The 21747-nt window shown below is 35.1% G+C and overlaps 1 protein-coding gene across 1 annotated transcript in view; it reads left to right on the forward strand.

Annotated features, from left to right (window-relative positions):
* Positions 1-21747, forward strand: part of LOC129001682 (dedicator of cytokinesis protein 9) — a 78102-nt gene that overhangs the window by 16685 nt on the left and 39670 nt on the right. The window contains exons 9-26 of the mRNA XM_054429074.1: positions 890-1036; positions 1926-2102; positions 2447-2613; positions 5526-5687; positions 6344-6423; positions 7801-8042; positions 9705-9940; positions 10051-10138; positions 10690-10878; positions 11709-11894; positions 12119-12310; positions 12774-12920; positions 13156-13330; positions 14260-14447; positions 15177-15423; positions 15834-15972; positions 16996-17166; positions 17352-17566. Of these exons, the coding sequence (XP_054285049.1) occupies positions 890-1036; positions 1926-2102; positions 2447-2613; positions 5526-5687; positions 6344-6423; positions 7801-8042; positions 9705-9940; positions 10051-10138; positions 10690-10878; positions 11709-11894; positions 12119-12310; positions 12774-12920; positions 13156-13330; positions 14260-14447; positions 15177-15423; positions 15834-15972; positions 16996-17166; positions 17352-17566 (3148 nt within the window). The remainder of the gene's footprint in view (positions 1-889; positions 1037-1925; positions 2103-2446; positions 2614-5525; positions 5688-6343; positions 6424-7800; positions 8043-9704; positions 9941-10050; positions 10139-10689; positions 10879-11708; positions 11895-12118; positions 12311-12773; positions 12921-13155; positions 13331-14259; positions 14448-15176; positions 15424-15833; positions 15973-16995; positions 17167-17351; positions 17567-21747) is intronic.

Raw genomic sequence — 21747 nt, forward strand, 5'->3', positions numbered from 1 at the left:
TATGCACTATATAATTTGTAAGATGTTTTGTTTTATTTTGCGTTTTTACTTACCATTGACAGTTTCATGCTGGTCGGAACTCTAGTCTTTTATATTTTAAAATTGTAATATCAAAGAGTGATGTGTTCAAAAGTGTAACTAATGTCACAATAAAAGGTAAGTGGATCTAGAGTCCATACCAAACCAGTAACAGTAATTTAGAAAACGAGAACCTTTGTTATATCCACTCAGTATTAAGTAGTGTTTTCCTGTTTAGTACTAATCAAGGATCTTCAATAGGCCTAAGTTATTTTTTGATTGCGCAAAGAAAGTCTAATAGGTGTTCCAATCACATGTGTAACCTATATCTCCAAATGTAAACTTTTCACAGTTTTAGTTACAGCATTAATAGGTTTAGAAAATGCTAGGCTATTTAGTGTGCTGTTTTTTTTATCACAGTAATAGTAATCATAGTGGCCATCTAGGCCTACTTCTGAAGAAGCCTCTGAAAGCAGCGAAATATCAAGTATTATTATGTGTGTGTTTTATGTGTTCTTTGACTCGTCTGCAACCTTTCATCAGGTGAGTTAACTGTGTCCTCTCCATCCTATATATTTATTTAATAATAGTAATCAGGGAGCTTATGTTTGAGACATAAGTGTACCAATGACATTTGTGAAACCAAAAGAGATAAATTGTACATTGTTCACAAGTATAAAAAAATCACATTTCACCTTTGATTTTTCAAACAATTGGGAGCAGTAGGCCCTACTGTTCTTCAGTCAATCAGAGTTATTACTTAAAGTGTTTTGTGTTTATATCATTTTGCTGTATCTATTTAGTATTTGTCGTTTTGATATCATCATTTAAAACTTGTTGTCAGTAATATGACACTGGTGTTGTGTTGCAGTTGTCGAAGGCAGGGTCAAGTCAGCTGGGAGAAGCAAGCGTAGAGCCGTACCGGGAACACTTCGGTCAGCGACTGCTAGTCAGGTGTGAGAACCTCAAGTTCCGTCTGCAGGCACCCATCAACGGCGACAGAGAGATACTGTGTCAGGCGAGTTAATCTAACCTAGCAAGAATAAGAATAAGAATGCTTTATTGCCGTTACACTGGTTTACATGCATGGCACAGTCAAGGAAATGTCTTAAAACTAAGATTTTAACTAAGGTTTAATTTAACATCATTTATGAAGTCTATTTCTTCATATGAGCACAGGTTTAACAGGTAGTTTTTAAGTACTATTTTAAATTTAGAACAATTAAAACATCTAATTCTATAAGGTAACATATTATAATACTGTTTGGACTTTTCAATAAAACTAGTAGCTGTAGTGCTGTATCGACACTGTCTAGATATAAAATTGCAGCAGTTTCGTGTGTTGTAACTGTGTACATTTTCATGTGTGTCTGTTTTACTAAAACTATTTTTTGCAAACACAAGGCAGTCTACAATATACATTGCTTGTACAGTTAAAATATTAGCCTCCCTAAATAATGGTTTACTGTGTGTACTAAAATTAACATTGTACATGCTTTTTAAAGCTCGTTTTTGCAATGACAAAAGTTTTTTTTTATAATTACTACCTCCCCATACAATTATTCCATAACTTAGATGGGAATGTATATGTGAATAGTAAATGCATTTCACGGTATTAAAATCTACACCGTTCTTAAGCATGTTTATCATAAATATCCCTTTGTTAAGTTGTTTAACAGTACAATCAATATGGACTTTCAACTTTAAGTTAGATTCTATAAAAAACACCTAAACATTTTCACAATTATTATTACAGGATAGAGTTAGAGGATACTTGTTTTGAAGTCAACTTACCATAATTTTTTTTAATAATTACTATATTTTTTGTAAAGTTGAAGGAAAACTCTCATGCTGGTGTGAGTTTCTTTCCCGTCAAGAAACTGTAATGAATTAGTCTGATTGAACAGTTGGAGCCTTACCTGACGACCTTGGCCCTGTATGACGCCAAGGAAGGCCGCAAGCTGACCGAGGATTTCCATGTGGATATTAATCACAACATAGTTGTCGGACTGTTGGCTGATCCTGAGGGAACTTCTGAGAACATCCTGGGTGATTTGTTACCGGGTCCCTTACGGCCCAGACAGGTAAGGTTCATATTACTTGTCTAACTTTAAGCCAGAGCCACCGTATCCACGTCTTTCTCAATCAGTAGATTATCACAAGCTAGTTAATTAGGTTAAGACTATGTAATAAATGACTGAGTTCACTCATTCCCTATCCATATTTTGGAAACTTTGTACGTTCTGTAATTGTTATTTTTTGTGTTAAATATGTTTGTGAGATCAGCTGTTGATAAGATTTGTTTGTGAAATGTTCCATCGGTGAACATTATTAGTGACATGTTCTGATGATGTAATTTTCTTGTAAGGTATTCCGATGATGATATTTTCATGTGAGATGTTCTGATGATACTATATGTGACTTGCAGGCAGTGTTCAGTGTCAGCAAGCCCCACTCTGACATCTATATTGTGCTGAGGATAGACAAGATCCTACAAGGTAGCATCAGTCAGGTGACAGAGCCTTATCTCCGCTCCACCAAGGACCCCAAACTCGGCCTCAAAGTCCACAAGGCAGTCAAGGCCTGCGCCCAGAGGTAATGAGCCGTATTAATAAAAAGAAGGATATGCTCAAAAGGAAAAGGTATGAAGCAAAAGCATTTGCTTCTAGGAAAAGGTAAAAGTAAAAGCATATCCTTCAAACCGTATTAATAATGATTACCTTTTACTTCCGAGCAAATCCTTCTGCTCGGAAGTAAATGGTTCTTTAGGAACATCACATGTTACACGTCTGATCCTGTCTATTTTTGTCTACAGATACCCCTCGAAGGCTTAACTGTGCCAACTCCGTGTAATGGTTTCGCATCCGGCTTTGAATTGAATCATAGCAAACTAAATTATAAAATCTAGAGTGTGTGGGCCGGAATTTTACCCCGGATTTTGGGACCCCATAATCTTAACCCCTTTCTAGACATAGAATTTGGTAGATGATAATAGTTAGTTGGGTACATAATAAATTTGTTTATAGCAATCATCATATATGCTTTGTAGATAGCATGCAGTACTGTATAACCACAGGAACCCTCGCCGCAGCTGCAGACTAAATAAATTTCCTTTTACCTGGCTGGATTTCTTCTAAAATATTCCCTGAAAATTGTCAGATTTATTTCCTATTTAAATAATATTAATTTTAATGAGTGCCTAGGTTTGCTGATTCAAGGAAGGTATTGAGGTGTGTTTTTATTGAAATGTTGATAGCTTAGTAGGAGGTAAACAAAATACTCCCGCCACAGCAAACCTGTAGACTAAGTAAATTTCCATTTGCCTGCTTGGATGTACACTAAAATGTCTCCAATATCACATTCATTCCCTACTTAAATAGCTTTAGTTTAACTGAGTACTTAGGTTAACTGCTACAGGGAGGGTAAAAAGGTGTTTTTTTTCTTATGTAATAGTTTAGTATGAAATGAATGCAAATTTGATAAAAAAAATGCTCATAAACAAGAAAACTACAACAGTTTAAAATTTCTCCATTAAAATAACATAGAAATTTTAAATTTACGATTTTTTAAATTTTCTCCGTAGCCATTAGACGCATAATATCGCTTCGATATACTAAATTAATAGTTTTTTTTTAACTCTACAAAATGGCTTGGAAAGAAGTTTTTAAATTCTATGTTTTTATGTTAAAAAATGTTAAAATCCAATTAGGCCTACCCCATAAAACCGCCCATAAACCCCCGTTTCCATATCCTATTATGCTGATTCGTGAATCCCTTAGAATAAACGTAGGTTTACACGTTTGCACCAAATTTAATCAAAATCGGATCACCTTTGCTCGAGTTATCGTGCTAACGAGCACACATATATATGAATTTGAACGGAGGAGGTTTTTGGCCTCTGGGGACCTGAAAACGGAAAAGTAAATGGGTCATAAGTCTAGGTCTTACCATGAGACCTACGGAATAGCTTTTTCCCTATTTAGGAAATTCGCTAAAATTTAGCACCACTCTGTAAAACCACCACACACCTTTTACTTAAACGTATAATCTGCTACTGATCAGATGCATAATTTTTGAAGGATTTACTTCAAAGAAAAAGTAAATGGTCAGTTTTATTAATAACCATTTACTTAAGTCATGAGCAAAACCTCAACTTTCTATAGATTACCTTTTCCTTTTTAAGTAAAAGGTTTTGCTTGAGTTTTTATTAATACAGATAGAAGGATTTGCTCGAATTTTCGCAAGTAAAAGGTTTACCTCTTCTTTATTAATACGGCTCAATGTCTTTTATAAGACTAATTGCTTCATCCTTAATCCTTATTTGCTTAATCCTTCATCCTTCATAAATGCTAAATTAAATTTTACGCTTTGGCTATTTGTCATCACAACATTGTGCTCTATCATGTTACCTTCCTTCAAAGTTTGTCTTTTTTCCCCTTTTTTTGGAATCAAATCTTTTTACTGGAGGTATAATTTATTTTGTTTAATATTTAATAATTTGTGTATTTTTAATAATAACATTTTATTTGTTTTCTCCTTATCAGTGGTGTCAGATAGGGAAAGGTACAATTTGAAGAGAAAAAACACCTTTACTTTGGGGTACTCTAAGGTAGAAAGAACATATATACTAAACTAACTCAACTAAAAAAAAAATAGTTCCAGGCAGTTAATAGCACATGAAAAGTCACTGCTTCAGAAATGACCCTCTTGGAGGGGTGAAATATTAAGTCAATTAACTGTCTTATGAACTGTTTGTGTGATAATAACTGTAACTCTTTTCTTAAAAGACTTAACTTAATTGTATCTGTATCTGCAAATGGTGAATTGTTTATGTTTTGTTGTTGATTGCTATGCGTGGTGCGTATTGAATTGTAAAAAAAAAATGGGCTATGATCTCTGTCCAGTGATGTGATGAACTCCATGACTTTTATGTGATTCTTTAAGTAATTTAAGTGATATTGATTTGACAATATTGAAGATGACTTTGATACTGTATTGACTTTGAGTTTATAACTCAAGCAATATGGAACATTCAATGTAGGCCCAGATGTGTGAATGTTTATGCAAACAAAAAACTCAGTGAAAATTTTAGGCCTACCTAAACCGGTGGTTTTGTTTCAATTTAGTTTTTTTTAAGATATGTTAAAATGTATGTCTTCTTGAAGTATCTTATTTTCCTTATAGGCTAACAAAATCTATGTAACCTTATTTAATAGAAATGCAGTTATGTTTGTATTAAGATTAAATAAAAATAACATGCTCCTTTATTTATAGGGATCGTGAGAAGCACACATATATGTGTTATAAAATGAATTTATAACAGGTATCGGTATCGAGTGCGGAATCGAGAATCGAAACCAAAGTTCTGGAATCAGAATCGGTATCGGAATCGACCAATTCTGGAATCGGCCCATCACCAATACAATTAACCAATCCAGTATAATACAATAGCTCTGAGTTTTAGAGTAAACAATGAGGTGTTTGATAATGAAGTATGTATGTTCTAGGTTGGGTAAATACCGAATGCCGTTTGCTTGGACTGCCCGACCTCTGTTCCGCCTGTACAGTAATGAACTTGACACATCCTCAGATTTCCCAGCCATTTATCGTCAAGAAGCTGGGAAATTAAAGGATGAAGAACTGTTAAAAATATTGGCTGAATATAGAAAGTGAGTTTTTTTTGTATGCTCTCATTTAAGGGATTTCACAAATTGTTTGATACAATAGAGCCCTTGATATCCAGCCTTAGTTCTACCCGTAGAAAATATTGGCTGATAAAAAACCTTGGATAATGCAAATCTTATCTAAAATATCAGGGAAACAACTATTATTGAGTTTTAAGGTATTGTTAAGCTTTCATATAGTTTTATGTAATAATAAAACATTTAAAACACTGTGAAGATGCCCCTTAATTTTGTTTTGTTATTAAAAAAAAAATTTAAAAAAATATTAGAGAGCCTATTTATGCAATAACAAAAATTAAAACACTCACTATCTAGATTATCAACTCATCAGTTGTAATATGTGAGTGATCCATGGTCGGTGAAGTAATCAACAGCAACTCAGTAGTCTCAGTAGCTTGCGAGATGATGGCCTCCCTCACACCATAAGTCTTGGTTGTTGCTATATAACATTTTTTCAACTTGCATAATATATTTTTAGTTTTTTTTTGTTGGAATCGTGGTTAATCAGCAGCTAATTCTAATCAACTTGTTGAGTCTACTGTAGGTTTGTTTCTGGTCAAATCATAGTAGCTTAGTTAATTGAAAATCATTCCATATCTTTATAGAATAAAATAATTTACACAAGTGTTAACATTTTTCAGACCAGACAAGTTAAATAAGCTGACAACAATTCCAGGGTGGGTTCACATCAGGATAGAAGCCCTCACTGAGCTCCCAGAAAGTGAGTACTCTTGTTGAAACATTTCAATCTCTCTTAACTAGTTAAGGAAACATGCACTCGTAATATATTTTGTGTGGGGTGTGTATGTTCCATATTGCCATAAAATCTAGCAGTGTTTGTATTGTAGTCTATACCATCACTTATGATCGTTGTTTAAAACATATTTTTTTAATGAAGAAATGTTCAAATAGCCTATCCAGGAATCCATTTAGTTTGTTCATTTCTTGATTGGTTTATTATCTATAAGTATAAAAGAGGATGTTTGTATATTTGTTTGGCAGTGATAAACTCAGACACCGCTGAACCGATTGCCATGAAACTTAGTACATACGTGTAGAATGTCATGGAATAGGTTTATACACCATCAATTTCGCGATCCGTCCAATCGGCTCCGCCCCAGTGGCTCTGGAGTTTCCCATGTTAACCTTATGAGAAATGGAATTAATGAATCTTAACAGCTGTTTCAATTAAAAAAGTTGGTTCTGTTCTATGATGTTCAATAGCATTAAAGTTACAAGGATTACCAACAGGGTGCAGCACTATTATTTCTTTTACATTTATGACAACAGCTAATTTGCAACCAAAAGGTGAGTGAGCGTAGCGAACAAACTTCAACCTGGAGGCGAGTTAGCATAGCGAACGAGCTAACCTGAAGGCAAGTGAGCGTAGCGAACGAGCTCCAACCTAAAGGTGAGTGAGCGTAGCGAACGAACTTCAAGCAGGACGTGATTGAGCCATGCGAACGAGATCATCTTGAAAATTAAGAAGTTAAACGGGGCAAAGCCCGCGGGTTACAGCTAGTAGTAACATAAATACCGTTTGAACACAATTAGGCTAAGAATGCTCGTCCTGAGAAATAATCCATTTACAGTTTATACCTGTCTATAAGCTATAATTGATTAATTCTCACAACAGGTTCCAACAATATTAAATAATTTTACAAGCAAATTGTGGACATTCCTTTTATATTAGAAATTTCTACAGCTGCTGTCAACAGATGAAAATAAGAAAATACAACCTTAGTTATTCTTATGCTCTATGGGTGTAATTTCAACCGCTCACTGTGTTGATAGTACTATAAATTTACCATGAGTTTTACAATACCTGTCAGCAGGTCAAATCATAACAATCAAGGTGTTACATGTTTTGGCGGAATGCCATTGTAAAACATCTCATTTCAGGAAATACATTACATGTGCTGATGGTGAAAATATAGATACACATTAGAAAAAATACATTTTGTCTTTTGTATGTGTGTCACAGAAATACATTACCGGTCGTTAGCAAGAACAGTCAGTTTACAATCAAAGTTGTTCTTAAAAACAGTTTTATTTGTGACAGCAACACACTTGATTGACAGTGTTGTTGATGTTGCAGATTGCCTGACTTGTTCTCTGTCCCCTCTGAAGCCATTCAGTGCCTCTCCCAACAGTGAGGTGACTGTAGAGGTGGCAGAGCTATGTCCGGAGCCTCAGCCCTTCACTTCCTACCTCAACCACCTGTACGTTTACCCGCAGAGCCTCGCCTTCGACACGCAGAAGATGTTCACTCGCGCACGCAACATCGCATGCACTGTGCAGTTGCGGGACGATGATTCTGAGAATGCAAAGAGCGTAACGGTAGGCATTGTGATGTGATCTGTTTTATATAGTAGTAAGTCGAGGACTGTCTTAAAGTAATTAATTCATCAGTTATAACCTTAATCATTGTTTGAGTTAAGCCTCCGAATCACTGATCAATACGTGTACTGGTGATATTACCTGCTGTCAAGTGATTCTTGTGACCTTGAAAGGCGACCGGTTTCGATCCTCATGGGATCATCTTCAGGCAAACGTCGTCATTGTCTTTCCGTTCTTGTGAACAGGTCGTTTTTTAAAAAAACATTGAGATTTACAGTTTTACAACACTTAAAACACCTAATACAAAACACAAAATTGGCCAAAAACAAAAAAGGTTATTGGCAATTTTTGGTGTTTTGTGTTAAGTGTTTTAAGTGTTGTAAAACTGTAAATCTCAATTTCGCAAAAATGAAAATACAATGACAACGTCCGCCTGAAGATGATCCCGTGAGGATTGAAAGGACACAAGGATCACTTGACAGCAGGTAATTTCACCAGTACACGTTTAATTGTTTATTAAGTAGCCTCATTTGCCTAGATGTACTAAATGCTGATAATCCTCGTCCATTTGTCTCCTACACAAACAAGCTCCAAAATTAAAACTTCCACAACTAAAGCTCCTCCTCTCCCTCTAAAATGTTTTACTTTCAGCATTAATGGTATTTTTATCATGTCTTTCCTTTTTTTCATAAACCCTAACTTTCCTCTTTCCATTAATTCTTCTTTGAGCTAGATTCCAGCCACTCTTCCTTCATTCATCCTGTTTACAAGACCAAACCACTATAGTCTTACCATTCTGGCGTTTTCTAGTTTTGCTCTGTCGTATCCAAACTATCGTTTTATCTTTGTTTCTAATTCTGTTTCGTCTTTGCTTTTCACTCTGATGTTCTCATGAATATATTTTCTAAAACTTGTGTTCAGATATCGTTATTTTTAAAATTTAAATATATTTTTACTGTTTAAATATGTCCAGTATTCAGTCAAAGACTTCATAATACCCAATTTATGCCAATGATGTATATTATGATTAAATATGATTTGTAGAAAGATATTTTATATTAACATAATTAGGTTTCTATTGAAATTAACTTGGCCGTCCTAAATAATGTATTTTAAGGATCTCATTCAGCTGTCATAACACAATTAGCTTTGTATCTGAGTGGCCATTAACTCTCCTAACAATCAGAAGAACATTGAAATCTTTTAGGACACTAAAAACCAGTTTGTAGCTTTTTGATGGTTTGAAACAGGACCCAGCTCTCCTTCTTCATTTGGTTTGTAATAAATGGTCCTTCCCAAAGAAACATCCAATCTTAATCTTAAATTGTAGAAAAAGGAGGATAGCAGCTAGCTTACTTTGAAAGTGTAGGTAGGCCATAGAACACTTAGTCAAGTGTAGAAAAAGAGTTTATAAACTCTTTCTCTACACTTGATTAAGTCCCTTAGGGGACGAAATATTGTATGCACAGTGTTTTTCTACTTGTTCTATGGCCTACCTACACTTTCAAGGTAAGCTAGCTGCTATCCTCCTTTTTCTACAATTCAAAATCCTGGCCTAGAGCCTTTCCTTGAACAAAACCAATCTTAATCTTAGTCAGTAACAAAACTTTGCAGATTACTCACCCTGATATTGATGATTGAGTGCACAAATGTTTGTCATAGTGTATCTACGGACGCAATGGTCTGCTAGTCAGCAGTGCTACCTGTTGTGTTCTGCACCACACCACCAACCCTGCCTGGTATGATGAGATCAAACTACGTCTGCCAGCCAAGCTGACCATCCACCACCACCTGCTGTTCACCTTCACACACATATCAATAGAGGGGTCCAAGAAACGGGAGACAGGACCTGAGAACACTGTTGGATACGCTTGGATACCTCTACTGCAGAAAGGAAGGTAATTCGTCAACGATTTGCAAATGAATGCTGTATAACTGAAATACTTTATACTTCATACTTTATAATTAGTTTATTTGTTTTTTATAACAAGTATTGTGCATATTTCAGACTCAATGTGGAAGACCAAACCATCCCAGTCGCAGCTAATCTTCCTCCTGGTTACCTGTCGGTGCAGCCTCTGGGACTCGGGAAAGGGGTAGGTGAATACTCTTTTAGAAAAATTGTATATCTAATTAGTTTGATCATCTTGTAAAAAAGTTTACTGTTTCATTTTGGTAATTATAGTAGAGATGTGGTATTCACATTACTTCCGCAATGTTTCATGTTGTTTTGTAAAGACTAATGGTACTCAGATTGTTTTTGTATTGTAGGCCTACATATAATGTTCGTCATTGTTTTCGAGTAGCAGTTGTAAGGAATTTGAATTGTATCTCTGTTTCAGTTCTTGAAAAGTAAAAAAAAAAATATATATATTTAAAATTAATGATTCTGACTGATGATGCAGCTGATATTAGTCAGTAAAAAAGTACACAGATCATCTCACAATGATATATGCACCTAAGTGGCATCCCCATCTCATAATGATAATGAATCGACTGGCCTATTCTCTTGCTGGGAACTAGACTGTAACATTTATCCACCTTGTAACTAAAATGCACTCTTTAATAGCTACAGATAAAACCGATCAGAAATATTGTTCAGTAAACGACTTTTCGGCATGTTGCAATTAACTATTGTGTGTTACAGTATGCAGGACCAGAGATGACATGGGTGGACAACCAGAAGCCAATATTCAGTGTCAGTTTCCAGCTGTGCTCCACTGTGTACACCCGAGATCAACATCTGCAAAACTTGTTTGCACACGCAGAGAGACTACACGAACCCAAAACTGGGGCTAGTCCTCCCCCTGAGACAGAGACCTGCAAAATACTCAAGGTCTTGTGAATAAGATTGTAACTTTGGATTTGAGAAAATTTTTAAGAATATTCGGGTTGGAATTTTTAAAGAATAATCTATTTGTGTAAATTTAGTCATGTCCGTGTCTATTTTTGTGCACCTATTGAATTGAGCTTTTGATGAAGAGTTTGAGGGTTTCTGTTTGGACAATTCTTTTATACTTCAAAAAACCTAAGATGGCTCTCACTAAAGGAGTTTATTGCAACTTTGGAAATTATTCTTAAATATCCCTGGTTCGATTTCCCAAAGAAAAATCTGTAACATTATAAACATGTACTTATGTCGGAATGTAATTTTGCTGCGCCGCTTAAATTTAGATTTGCATTAAGACTTTCAGGATTTTTAGAGACAATTCTTTTACCCTTTAAGTACCTAGTAGGGTTCTTATAGGACTTTAATTTGTTTCTTCGTTCATTGTTTTTTTTAGGTAAATAGTGCGATAAGTTTAGTCACATAGTTTTCTTTACTTTGGAATATTTTCAAAAATAGCTAAATACAATCCAAATGAATGAGTAAGAATCATATAATGATGTATGTAACGTACAGCACAACGGCCTAGGTTTAGGAATTATTGTCGGGATAGTAGGCATATCTGAATGGGATGTCACTGGCATTGACAATAAAAAATTCAAATATCTGTATATCTGTCTTGATTTTCTCCATTAAACCTATGACATTATTGCGGACTACGTAAACATCTTGTGGTGCCTTTTTGTATTTCTGTTGCACCAAGTTAATTGAGGTTTTTATAAAAACTTTAACTCAATAAATGAATTTTAAATATGAATTATGTATTATGATTGTTTCAGGCCACCCATGCTATTCATCTGAACACAGCCATAGAGTTCCTGCCCACTCTGCTTAACCAGCTGTTTAGCCTGTTAGTGCTGTCACCCAGTCCTGACGTAGGATTGAACATCATCCGTCTATTGATCCATCTGGTCCATCTAGTACAGGAGGCTGGCAGAGCTGATATTCTCTCCACCTATGTCAAGGTTTGAGTTAAGGTTATAACAAAACAAACAAATTGTAGTTATTTCCAAATTAGGTTATTGATTTACACAGACACTGTGGTACAGTAACTGTGTCAGGCTTTTGTCAGACTCCCCATATGTCAGCATTATTTCTTCAAGGCCAATTTTATTCTCAATGTCTGAACAGTTGAAGATGTCAGTTACTTTACCCATTCCATTGTTCTCATTGTGTTTTCCTGTTTCAGTTTGTGTTTGCTGGAGAGACTGTAGCCTCACGAACTGTCCATGAAGAACTCTGTAGTCATCTGCCGGATCTGCTCAAGCCAGAAAACACAGACTTCCTTCTGGTCAACAAGTTTCTACCACATTCCGGGTTTTTCTTCCAAATAATTGTAAAAAGCATGGCTCAACATCTGTTGACCACTGGGAGGATCAAGGTTAGGCAGTTTAACATTTGCTTCCCTTTTACATACAATTACATATAAACCTTGGTTATTAGTAATGAATGGCACTTTTTGGCACCAATAGATTTATAAGTCTTACTTAAAGAGTTATGAAAGCTGTAAAAATGTGACGACACAACTTCTCACAGTAACTGAACCTTAATTTTAAAATTAATCTCTTAATCTCCTTAAATATGTTTGGATATTGGTTTTCTGTAGCACAAACTCTAATGAGAAGTCAATGTATAATTTAAGAAAATCTAATTTTACTAACCCTCATAGTTTTCTATGTAGTTTGTACTGTAATTGGCGATGGATAAAACTGAATGGTTTGCATTGCAATAACTAATTTATAAGTATGCACACTTGGTGATTGTCAACATTTATAAAAATATTCTTATGTTTACTATGTATTGAAGTGGTTAAGTTAATTTAGATATTTGTTTATACTTTTTAGATGCACCGCAATGAAAGATTTTCCACAGATTTCTTGAAAAAGGTGGAGTCCTTATTGAATGTGTTGACTCCCTACCTATCTGCCAAGTATAGAGACATGCCTCAAGAAATGCTGAAACTCAACTCAAACATCGCTGACTTCCTTAAGGTAAACTTTCATGTTATACAGGAGATAATGATACATAAGGTAACATTTCACAAAACAGAATGTGTCATTTTTCAGATTCTTTTCATTTGAGTAAATTTCCCCTTATTCTATGTAACACACTTAAAATTAAATTAACTTAAAATTAAAACTTACTATTGGATAGCTTATTGCCTGTCTCTGTTGTAGTAATGGCATTAGGTCCATGTATAATCATAACTTCTCTGTGATGTTGCAGAAATGCCTGACATTTCTCGATCGTGGTTTTGTGTTCCGCATGATAAACTGTCATATTGCCTGCTTCACTGGTGCTGAGGCTCGGGGCCTTCATGACCTCAAGCTTGCGTTTCTACAGATCATCACAACCCATGAACATTACATCTCCTTCAACCTGCCTCTGCTCATCCGTACTGGTGAGTTACACCTTAGCATGTCAAGACTTTTTTCGTCTATTTTATCGGTAGTTTTCCAATCAGGATTGCCGCAACCAGTATATTTCATTTTACAAGAGTTATATTTAATTTATTTATACAGTAAAACCCCTCTCATGCGACCTCTGCATAAACAACTCCCAATATCCAACCTTTTGGCCATTCCGACCATATCCTGGTCTGGTTATGGTTGGATATGAGGGCTTTTACTGTAGTTTCATTTGAACTAACACACATTATACCTTTTGCATTTAACAAGAATGACAATATAATTTATTTTAGTGAGAGGTAAGATAGGGGTGCTAGACAAAAAACCCAGTTATACAGAAACAGAAACCCAATGCAACAAAAAACATATTGGATAAACCAATCCACTCCAAATTATGCTTTTGTTGTAAAATCCATGTTTTACACTGTAAAATTCATATGTTGCGAATAGTTTACATTGATTTTTCTGTATTCATCTCTGGTAGTCTAGGACCCTCATCTGACTGTCTACTGATATGCATAACTCTTTAATCTACTCACAACTAAATATCAATGTTATATATTGTGACCATTTGTTGTTTATCTGAACACAAATTTTCTCAGGTAAGCTAGCTGAACTCTACCCCTTCTTAAACAAATTCCGTATATTGATAAATGTAATTTGTGGTAACTTATTTTATGAAAAGCCATATAATGTTATGTCCATTGTTGTTCATTTGGCCTATTGCACGCTTTATCCAGAACTCACCTAGTTTCCCACACATAGAAATATTAGTTTGAATAACCAACTCACTTTTAGCATACCCAACACTTTATTACAGATTTGATTTCTTCTTCAACACAGTTAGCTTTAGTTTGCTTTTAGTTGAGCTTGTTTGATGTAGTCGCAGTCCACTAATGTCTGCCGTGTGACGGCTCCACAGCTCGTTATCTTGTTGCAGAAGAGTTCACGCTGACGGAGGAGTTCTGTAGGCAACACTTCCTGGTAGGTTTGCTGCTACAGGAAGTGCGTGCAGCTCTGTCACACATGGTGTGTGTGCGTCGTCCAGCCATCACTGTACTGCGCGACCTTGTGGCCAAACACGAACTGGACGATCGGTACCAGAACAAGGTGATTGGAGTGATGTAGTTCTAGATATAATTATAGTCAAGGCAATAATTGTTTGCCATCTTAACTTTTTCTTTGTGAAACTAAAACTGAATCACATCATAATTTTCAGCAAATTTTAATTTTTAGTTCCTGTTTGTTTTGTATGCACATTAAAAACAATATAAAAACATTGTAAAGAACATTTAAAAACCATTTTCAATTAGAGCTATGGTGACATAGGTTATTTTTTATAACCCTCAACAATTCTGAACTAAGACTTTTGTTTCTATTCTTGTTCATTTTTTTCACCCCAGCAGATATGTTTTATAGTTTAAATTTTTATATTATCCATGTTATCCTATTTTATGTTTTCCTTTTGAATTTCGATCAGTGTTCAGAGATTCAGATTGTTCTTGGGAATGTTGCGTGATACAAAGTTGAAGAGAGTGATTTAGACAATCCATAGAGTACCCAGTTTTTAGCTCCCATTCTACTAATCCTTTCTTAAAAAGCCCCCTTGTAGTAGTGGAAAATCAAATTAACAGAGTTGTGAAACTTTTGTGTATTTTCAACTGATTGAACGACTTTTGTTAGATAAGTTAGTTTTGTAGCTGTTTCTTTTTTCCATATTTTATTCACTTTCATATATTACATTTCATCTGGCAATTTTTGTTGCAACCTATAGTTTGTACCTGTAGACACTAGACCTGCTTATACTCCTAATCCAGACTGACCTCTGTTGGTCCCCAGGGTCAGTTGGCTCGTATAGCCACACTGTACGTGCCGTGGCTGAGTCTAGTACTGATGAACCTGCAGAGGCTCAGTGTAGTGTCTGCCAGCCAACAGCACCAGACAGCCAAGAGCAGCAGTCTCAGCAACAGCAGCATCAGCACGCCACAACACCAATCCTTCATCCGCGGAGGGCCAGGCGGTGCGCGGGCATCTGTCAACCTGCACATCAGGGACTCTACGTACTTCGCTGCAATTGCTGGCCAAGGTTTGCACACAACTTGCAATATCCCTTTAATCACGTTTATCTCTGCCGATACATGGATATAGTTGTTTAATACAATGCAGTACAGTATTTGTCGTCCATCACCATCAGTAATTTGTGGTCGAGAGATTTTGTAAAGTAACTGAGAAATCATGAAGTTACTGATGGTAGAAACACTTTATGAAAGCCTTCATACATCTTACATTTGAGTTCTTTATTTCAAATTCATAGTTACAGTTTATGAATTTAATGACTGATAATATAAAATAAACAACTATCTAAGAACTGAAATCTGAATTCTTAATCCATGAGTATGCTTTTAAGTTTTTAATTTTATAACCTAATCAGTTGATCATTCAACTCAATATTAATTGTACCCAACCTTTAAACTAACTATTATTTCACTACGGCAGGTTTGTTGAACGGAGCTGGGTCGTCTGGCAGCCTGGACTCAGAGGCTTCATCTATGTCTGGTGATGGCACCTCTACTGTGAGTCAAGAGACAGCTATACAGCGCCCAGACTGTACTCCGGCATCATCCCGCCACTCACGGTACGCCACTCTGGTCTTGTTACTATCTAACATGAATATTTTAATAGATAGTATCAATGTAATTGATAGCTCAATGAAAAATAGCATCTGAGTACAAAATCAACCCTTCTTAGGATTGAATGGGCATTTTTCAGATCTGAAGGCAAGGATGTGTACAGCCAAGAGTGACTAATAGCAACCCATCAAAGAAATTATGGATACCTTCAAGCTATAAACTGTAATAGCGATGACGATAACTATTATTTGGTGTAGCTGCTGATGTCATCAAACACATCAGTCATGACCAGATGATCTCGTGGTGTCATAGCCAATGTTTTGTTATGTTGGTAGATCTGTCAGTGGTACTCAGGTAGTGAGGTGTGACAGACTACAGCCAATGGAGGTCAAGGACATCCTTGTCTGCTTTCTGTTCTTCCTCAAACACATATGTCATGACCAGATGATCTCGTGGTGTCGTAGCCAATGTTTTGTTATGTTGGTAGATTTGTCAGTACTCAGGTGGTGAGGTGTGACAGACTACAGCCAATGGAGGTCAAGGACATCCTTGTCTGCTTTCTGTTCATCCTCAAATACATATGTCATGACCAGATGATCTCGTGGTGTCATAGCCAATGTTTTGTTATGTTGGTAGATCTGTCAGTGGAACTCAGGTGGTGAGGTGTGACAGACTACAGCCAATGGAGGTCAAGGACATCCTTGTCTGCTTTCTGTTCATCCTCAAACACATCAGCCATGACCAGATGATATCGTGGTGTAGTAGCCAATGTTTTGTTATGTTGGTAGATCTGTCAGTGGTACTCAGGTGGTGAGGTGTGACAGCATGACCAGATGATAACGTGGTGTAGTAGCCAATGTTTTGTTATGTTGCCAGATCTGTCAGTGGTACTCAGGTGGTGAGGTGTGACAGACTACAGCCAGTGGAGGTCAAGGACATCCTTGTCTGCTTTCTGTTCATCCTCAAACACATCAGCCATGACCAGATGATATCGTGGTGTAGTAGCCAATGTTTTGTTATGTTGGTAGATCTGTCAGTGGTACTCAGGTGGTGAGGTGTGACAGACTACAGCCAGTGGAGGTCAAGGACATCCTTGTCTGCTTTCTGTTCATCCTCAAACACATCAGCCACGACCAGATGATCTCGTGGTGGCAAAACTGCTCTCAAGCGGATATATTGAGCTTCTTCAAAGTTATTGAGTGAGTTTATTTATATGTATGTAACTTAACTAGTTTACTTTTCCTATTGCTAGAAGTATCTATAATTTTAAAGTAACAATGTCACTGTAACCAACAAAATCTAAAATGTGTAAAAAAAAATTGTTACTCCAAAATTATTAACATTTAGTATTGTTCAATTGTAGTATGTTGAATTGTGTTTGTAGACTGAGTCTCCATGAGTTCAAGTACACGGGTCGGCGGCAGATCGCTGGGTATGTCAACGGTGGTAGTGGTCCACCAGGCAAGGGAACTACTAAGGCTATGACATTGCCTGCCCGCATGCAGCCCCCGGACTTCTCTGGTGACTCCCCTATACTGCCTCCCCACAACACACTCAGTGGCAGCAACAGCGTCGGCCGTGAGAACATGGCACACAGAGGTGAGTCAGGGTTGGAGAGTGCAAATCCAAAGTATCTTGTTAGTTAGGCCATCGATAAAACATACTGCCTTGGTAGATTTCTCATCCTTACGGAACAGCTGAAGCCAGTTTTATTGTTAGTTCTGTACGGCGCACTGTAGGGATCCTGTTTTGTTTAGAATTTGTTTCTTGTTATTTCTTGCCATTTCAAACCTCGTTTAACCAAGTAAAACGATCTATCTTAAACAATAACAGGTCTCCTACTGTAGGGGTGTGCGAAGCAGCAAAATATATTGATTCAAAGCAACGATTTGATTTAAAAGATTTTCGATTTGAACCGATACAACTCGATTTGAAGCTATACTTTCTATACATCTAAAAAGGTCTACTGTTTCTATTGCCAACTTTTATAAATAAAAGTTTAAAGTTACCGTTTTTCTATAAAATTATAGAAATTTAGTGACTAGTACCTTAACAAAACCGAGAATATATATTCGGATGATTAAGTTGGTAAGAATTGATAAAGTTTTGAGGGGACAAACATTGAGGCAAAGATAACTAGCAAAAGTTACAGAAAGTAAAAGTTTACAGGCAGCAAAATGTGTTCAAATGATCTTGTTTTAACCAAGTTTTTGTTGTAGAAATATTGTCATACTATTACAAATAAAAAAGGACTGTATTTGCAATTTAATAAAGACATGACAAAAGTAAACAAAATCATACGGTTATTAACAAAATGACTGCTGATAATTTCTTTATTTTGCGATCCATTGTCCTGTCTGGGAAACCTTTCAATTTTGTCAGTATGGAGAAGACGATGATGAAACAACCTGCATCCATTTATTCCACAAACCTTTTTTACTTTACATTTTTGAAGCTGGTGACGCTGAAAGCAGAATAAACATAGTTTCCTTTCGACAATCATATTCCATCTCTGGGATACTTTCCTGAAAACCCCACATCGTTCACTTTTGTGGCTGTCGAGACAAAACCTACAGTTAAACCGATTGTCAAATCAAATCAAATCAAATCAATCTTTATTCATAATGTGTACATGAGTCATACAACTGAATAGTGTCATTTCCTTATAGCTAACAGGGCTTATAATACATATTTACAACTGGTTATACTCCTCAATTGAATAAATAGGATTTGATGTAATATAATTTTTTAACTTAATTTTAAATTTATTAACATTATTTTCTTTTTTTATTTCTTTAGGTAAAGTTCTTAAAAACTTTGCTCCTGCATATGATGGTTTTTTTTGTGTAGAGTTGCAATCTGTGATGAGTGGGTATGATTTCCGATTTATTTCTGGTATTGTATGGGTGAGTTGGATGGTTTATTAATGGCTTGCTTGAATTCAAAGTTTTGTAAACCATAATTGTATCAAAAATATACTGTCCATAAACTGTAATAATTTGAAGATTTTTGAAATGCTCTCTACAGGATACTTCTTGATGAAGATTTTTAATGATCCGAATTGCTTTTTTTTGTAATTTTTGAATTTTGTCAAGATTTTCTTGTTTGGTGGAGCCATAAAGACAGATGCCAAATGATATATGGGAATGTATATAGGAATGGTATATTAGTTTGAGTGTTGATTGACTACATAAATCTGCCATTTTTCTCAAGGCACATAAACCTGAATTAATTTTTGATATGATTTTGTCCACATGTTCATTCCAATTTAGGTTGCCATCTATTAGTAGACCGAGAAATTTTGTGCTAAAAATTTGTTCAATAGGTTCGGAATCAATCATAACAACAGGTTCTGCTGTGGTTTTTGACTGAGCTGTTTTAAATGATATATAATTTGTTTTTTTAACATTTAGCTGTAAATTATGATTTTTGAAAAATTGAACAATATTTTCTAATTCTAGGAAAGACAAAATTTCAATTTGTTCTATTGTTTTATCTGAGATTTTTAGGTTAGTATCATCGGCGTATAAACATATACTGCTTTTCTCAGGGTTTGATAGTGAAGTTGATATATTTTTTAGATAGCATATGAAAAGAAGGGGCCCTAAAATTGATCCTTGAGGAACTCCGAATCGTACTTTTTTTAATTGTGATTTATGATTTGAAATTCTATTATCAGAACAACTAGTTAATTGGACAAACTGGAATCTATTTTCAAGGTATGAACAAAACCAATCTAATGTAGATTTGACCATCCCCAGAGATTTTAATTTACTAATAAGTAATGTATGATTTACACTATCAAATGCCTGACAGATCCATGAATAAACCAATGCACGGGTCTCCAGCATCAATTGAGTCAATTATTGATTCTATGAAAGCAATACTTGCAGTAATTACCGATTTTCCACAGCAGAAACCATGCTGAATGTCATCTATTAAGTGGTTCTTAACTAGAAATTCTGTTAATTGAATGTAGACTGCTTTTTCATAAATTTTAGAAAATGTTGGTAACAAGGATAATGGGCGATAATTTGACGGATTTTTAACATCATTTTTTTTATGTAATGGGATAATTTTTGCAATTTTTAATTTATCCGGGAAGACTCCTGAGACAAATGATGAGTTTATGAGATGACTTAAAATATAGCTGATTTCATTTTTAATGGATTTTAACAAAAATATAGAGATTTCATCATACCCACTCGAACTCTTAGCCTATTTTTAAGGGAACTGATCATTTCTTCTATTTCTAATACTCCCACCTCTCTTAATCTAAACATTGGTTTCATTTCCCATTTGGCAGAATCTAATATTACATCATTACTATCTGTACAATTGTTTATTTGAGATAAATCAATGTTATTTTTTACCACATTTACAAAGAAATCATTAAATATATTTGATACATCTGTTGGGTTACAGTAATGTTTTCCATTATGAACTAAATTAATATTTTGATTATTTTTATGGATTTTGTTTCCCACTTCCGAATTTATAATATTCCAAACTGTTTTATTTACATTATTTGATTTTTTTATTTTACTGTCAAAATAATCTCTTTTTGCCTTTTTAACATTTTTTTTGTAATTCAAAGATCTTTGCTTTAACATTTCTGTCAAATTGTTATCTTTTTTACTTCTGCTTTCCCGTGTTAGTTTAACTAGTGCACTCTTTTCTTCTTTAAGTTGTAGGGAAATCCAATTGTTTTTTTGTGTTGTTTTCTTTTTTATTCTTTTCATAGGAAAAGCTGTATTAAAGTGGTACATGAAACTGTCTAGAAAATTATTGTATTTATCTTTAGCCAGCGAAAGAATTACTTCAACCCATGACTCATCTGATAGAAATTTTTTAAACAGATTAATGTTTTCTTCACTAAAAACTCTTTGGTCCCGGAAAATAAAATTTTCCCTTACAGATTTCGATTTTGGCAAAGCTATTTCTAAGCATTGACCATCATGGTCAGACAATAAGGTTATTATGCCGTTTATTTTCATGAGGCTGCTTTGAGACTTTGTGACAAGGAAGTTGTCAATTGCTGTTTTTGATATTTTAGAGATCCTAGTGGGAAATTTTACCAAGTACTCCATATTTACCCTTTTTAGCATATTTTTTAACATAGTGTGTTCCTTAGATTTAACAAGCACATCTATATTAATATCTCCTGCAACAATGATACACTTAAACTTATTGTTCAGAAATTCTAAAAGTACAGTTAATCTGTCTAAAAATATTTCAGCTTTTGACTTAGGGGATCTGTAAACTGCTACAACTACTATTTCAAAATTGTTAATTAAATATTTACATATACAAAATTCAAACTGTTTTTCTTCTATTAATTTATTTTTCAAAGAGTCAGGAATTGTAACTATTTTTTGTTTCATTTCATTGGTAGATAGTAACATTACTCCACCTTTGCGTGACAGCTTCCGAGTAAAATATGACCCTACAGAATAGTATTCTATATTTAAGCGCTCAATTTCTTCCTCTTTCATATCATGTTCTGTCAAGATAACAATATGTGCTTTTATTTCATTCAAAGTTATTTGCAAAGCCTCAATTTTGGATTTCAAATGTTCAATTTTCTGATGGAATAATTTAACTATAGACTTATTTTGATAATTACATTTTTGAGGTGGACTTTGAGAGAAGTGGTTTCTAGGTGGTTGATTAGGTGGTCCAGTTATGTAGGATATGTGATAAGGTGGTAGGGTAATCGTAGATGGAATAGTTAAAGGACGTCCGGAGGGGGTGAATGGTGAGGACTCTGAGACAAAAAA

The sequence above is a fragment of the Macrosteles quadrilineatus genome, unplaced genomic scaffold (assembly GCF_028750875.1).
Source record: "Macrosteles quadrilineatus isolate MER2022 unplaced genomic scaffold, UCM_ALF_1.0 Scaffold_8__2_contigs__length_117827958, whole genome shotgun sequence".
Taxonomy (NCBI): domain Eukaryota; kingdom Metazoa; phylum Arthropoda; class Insecta; order Hemiptera; family Cicadellidae; genus Macrosteles; species Macrosteles quadrilineatus.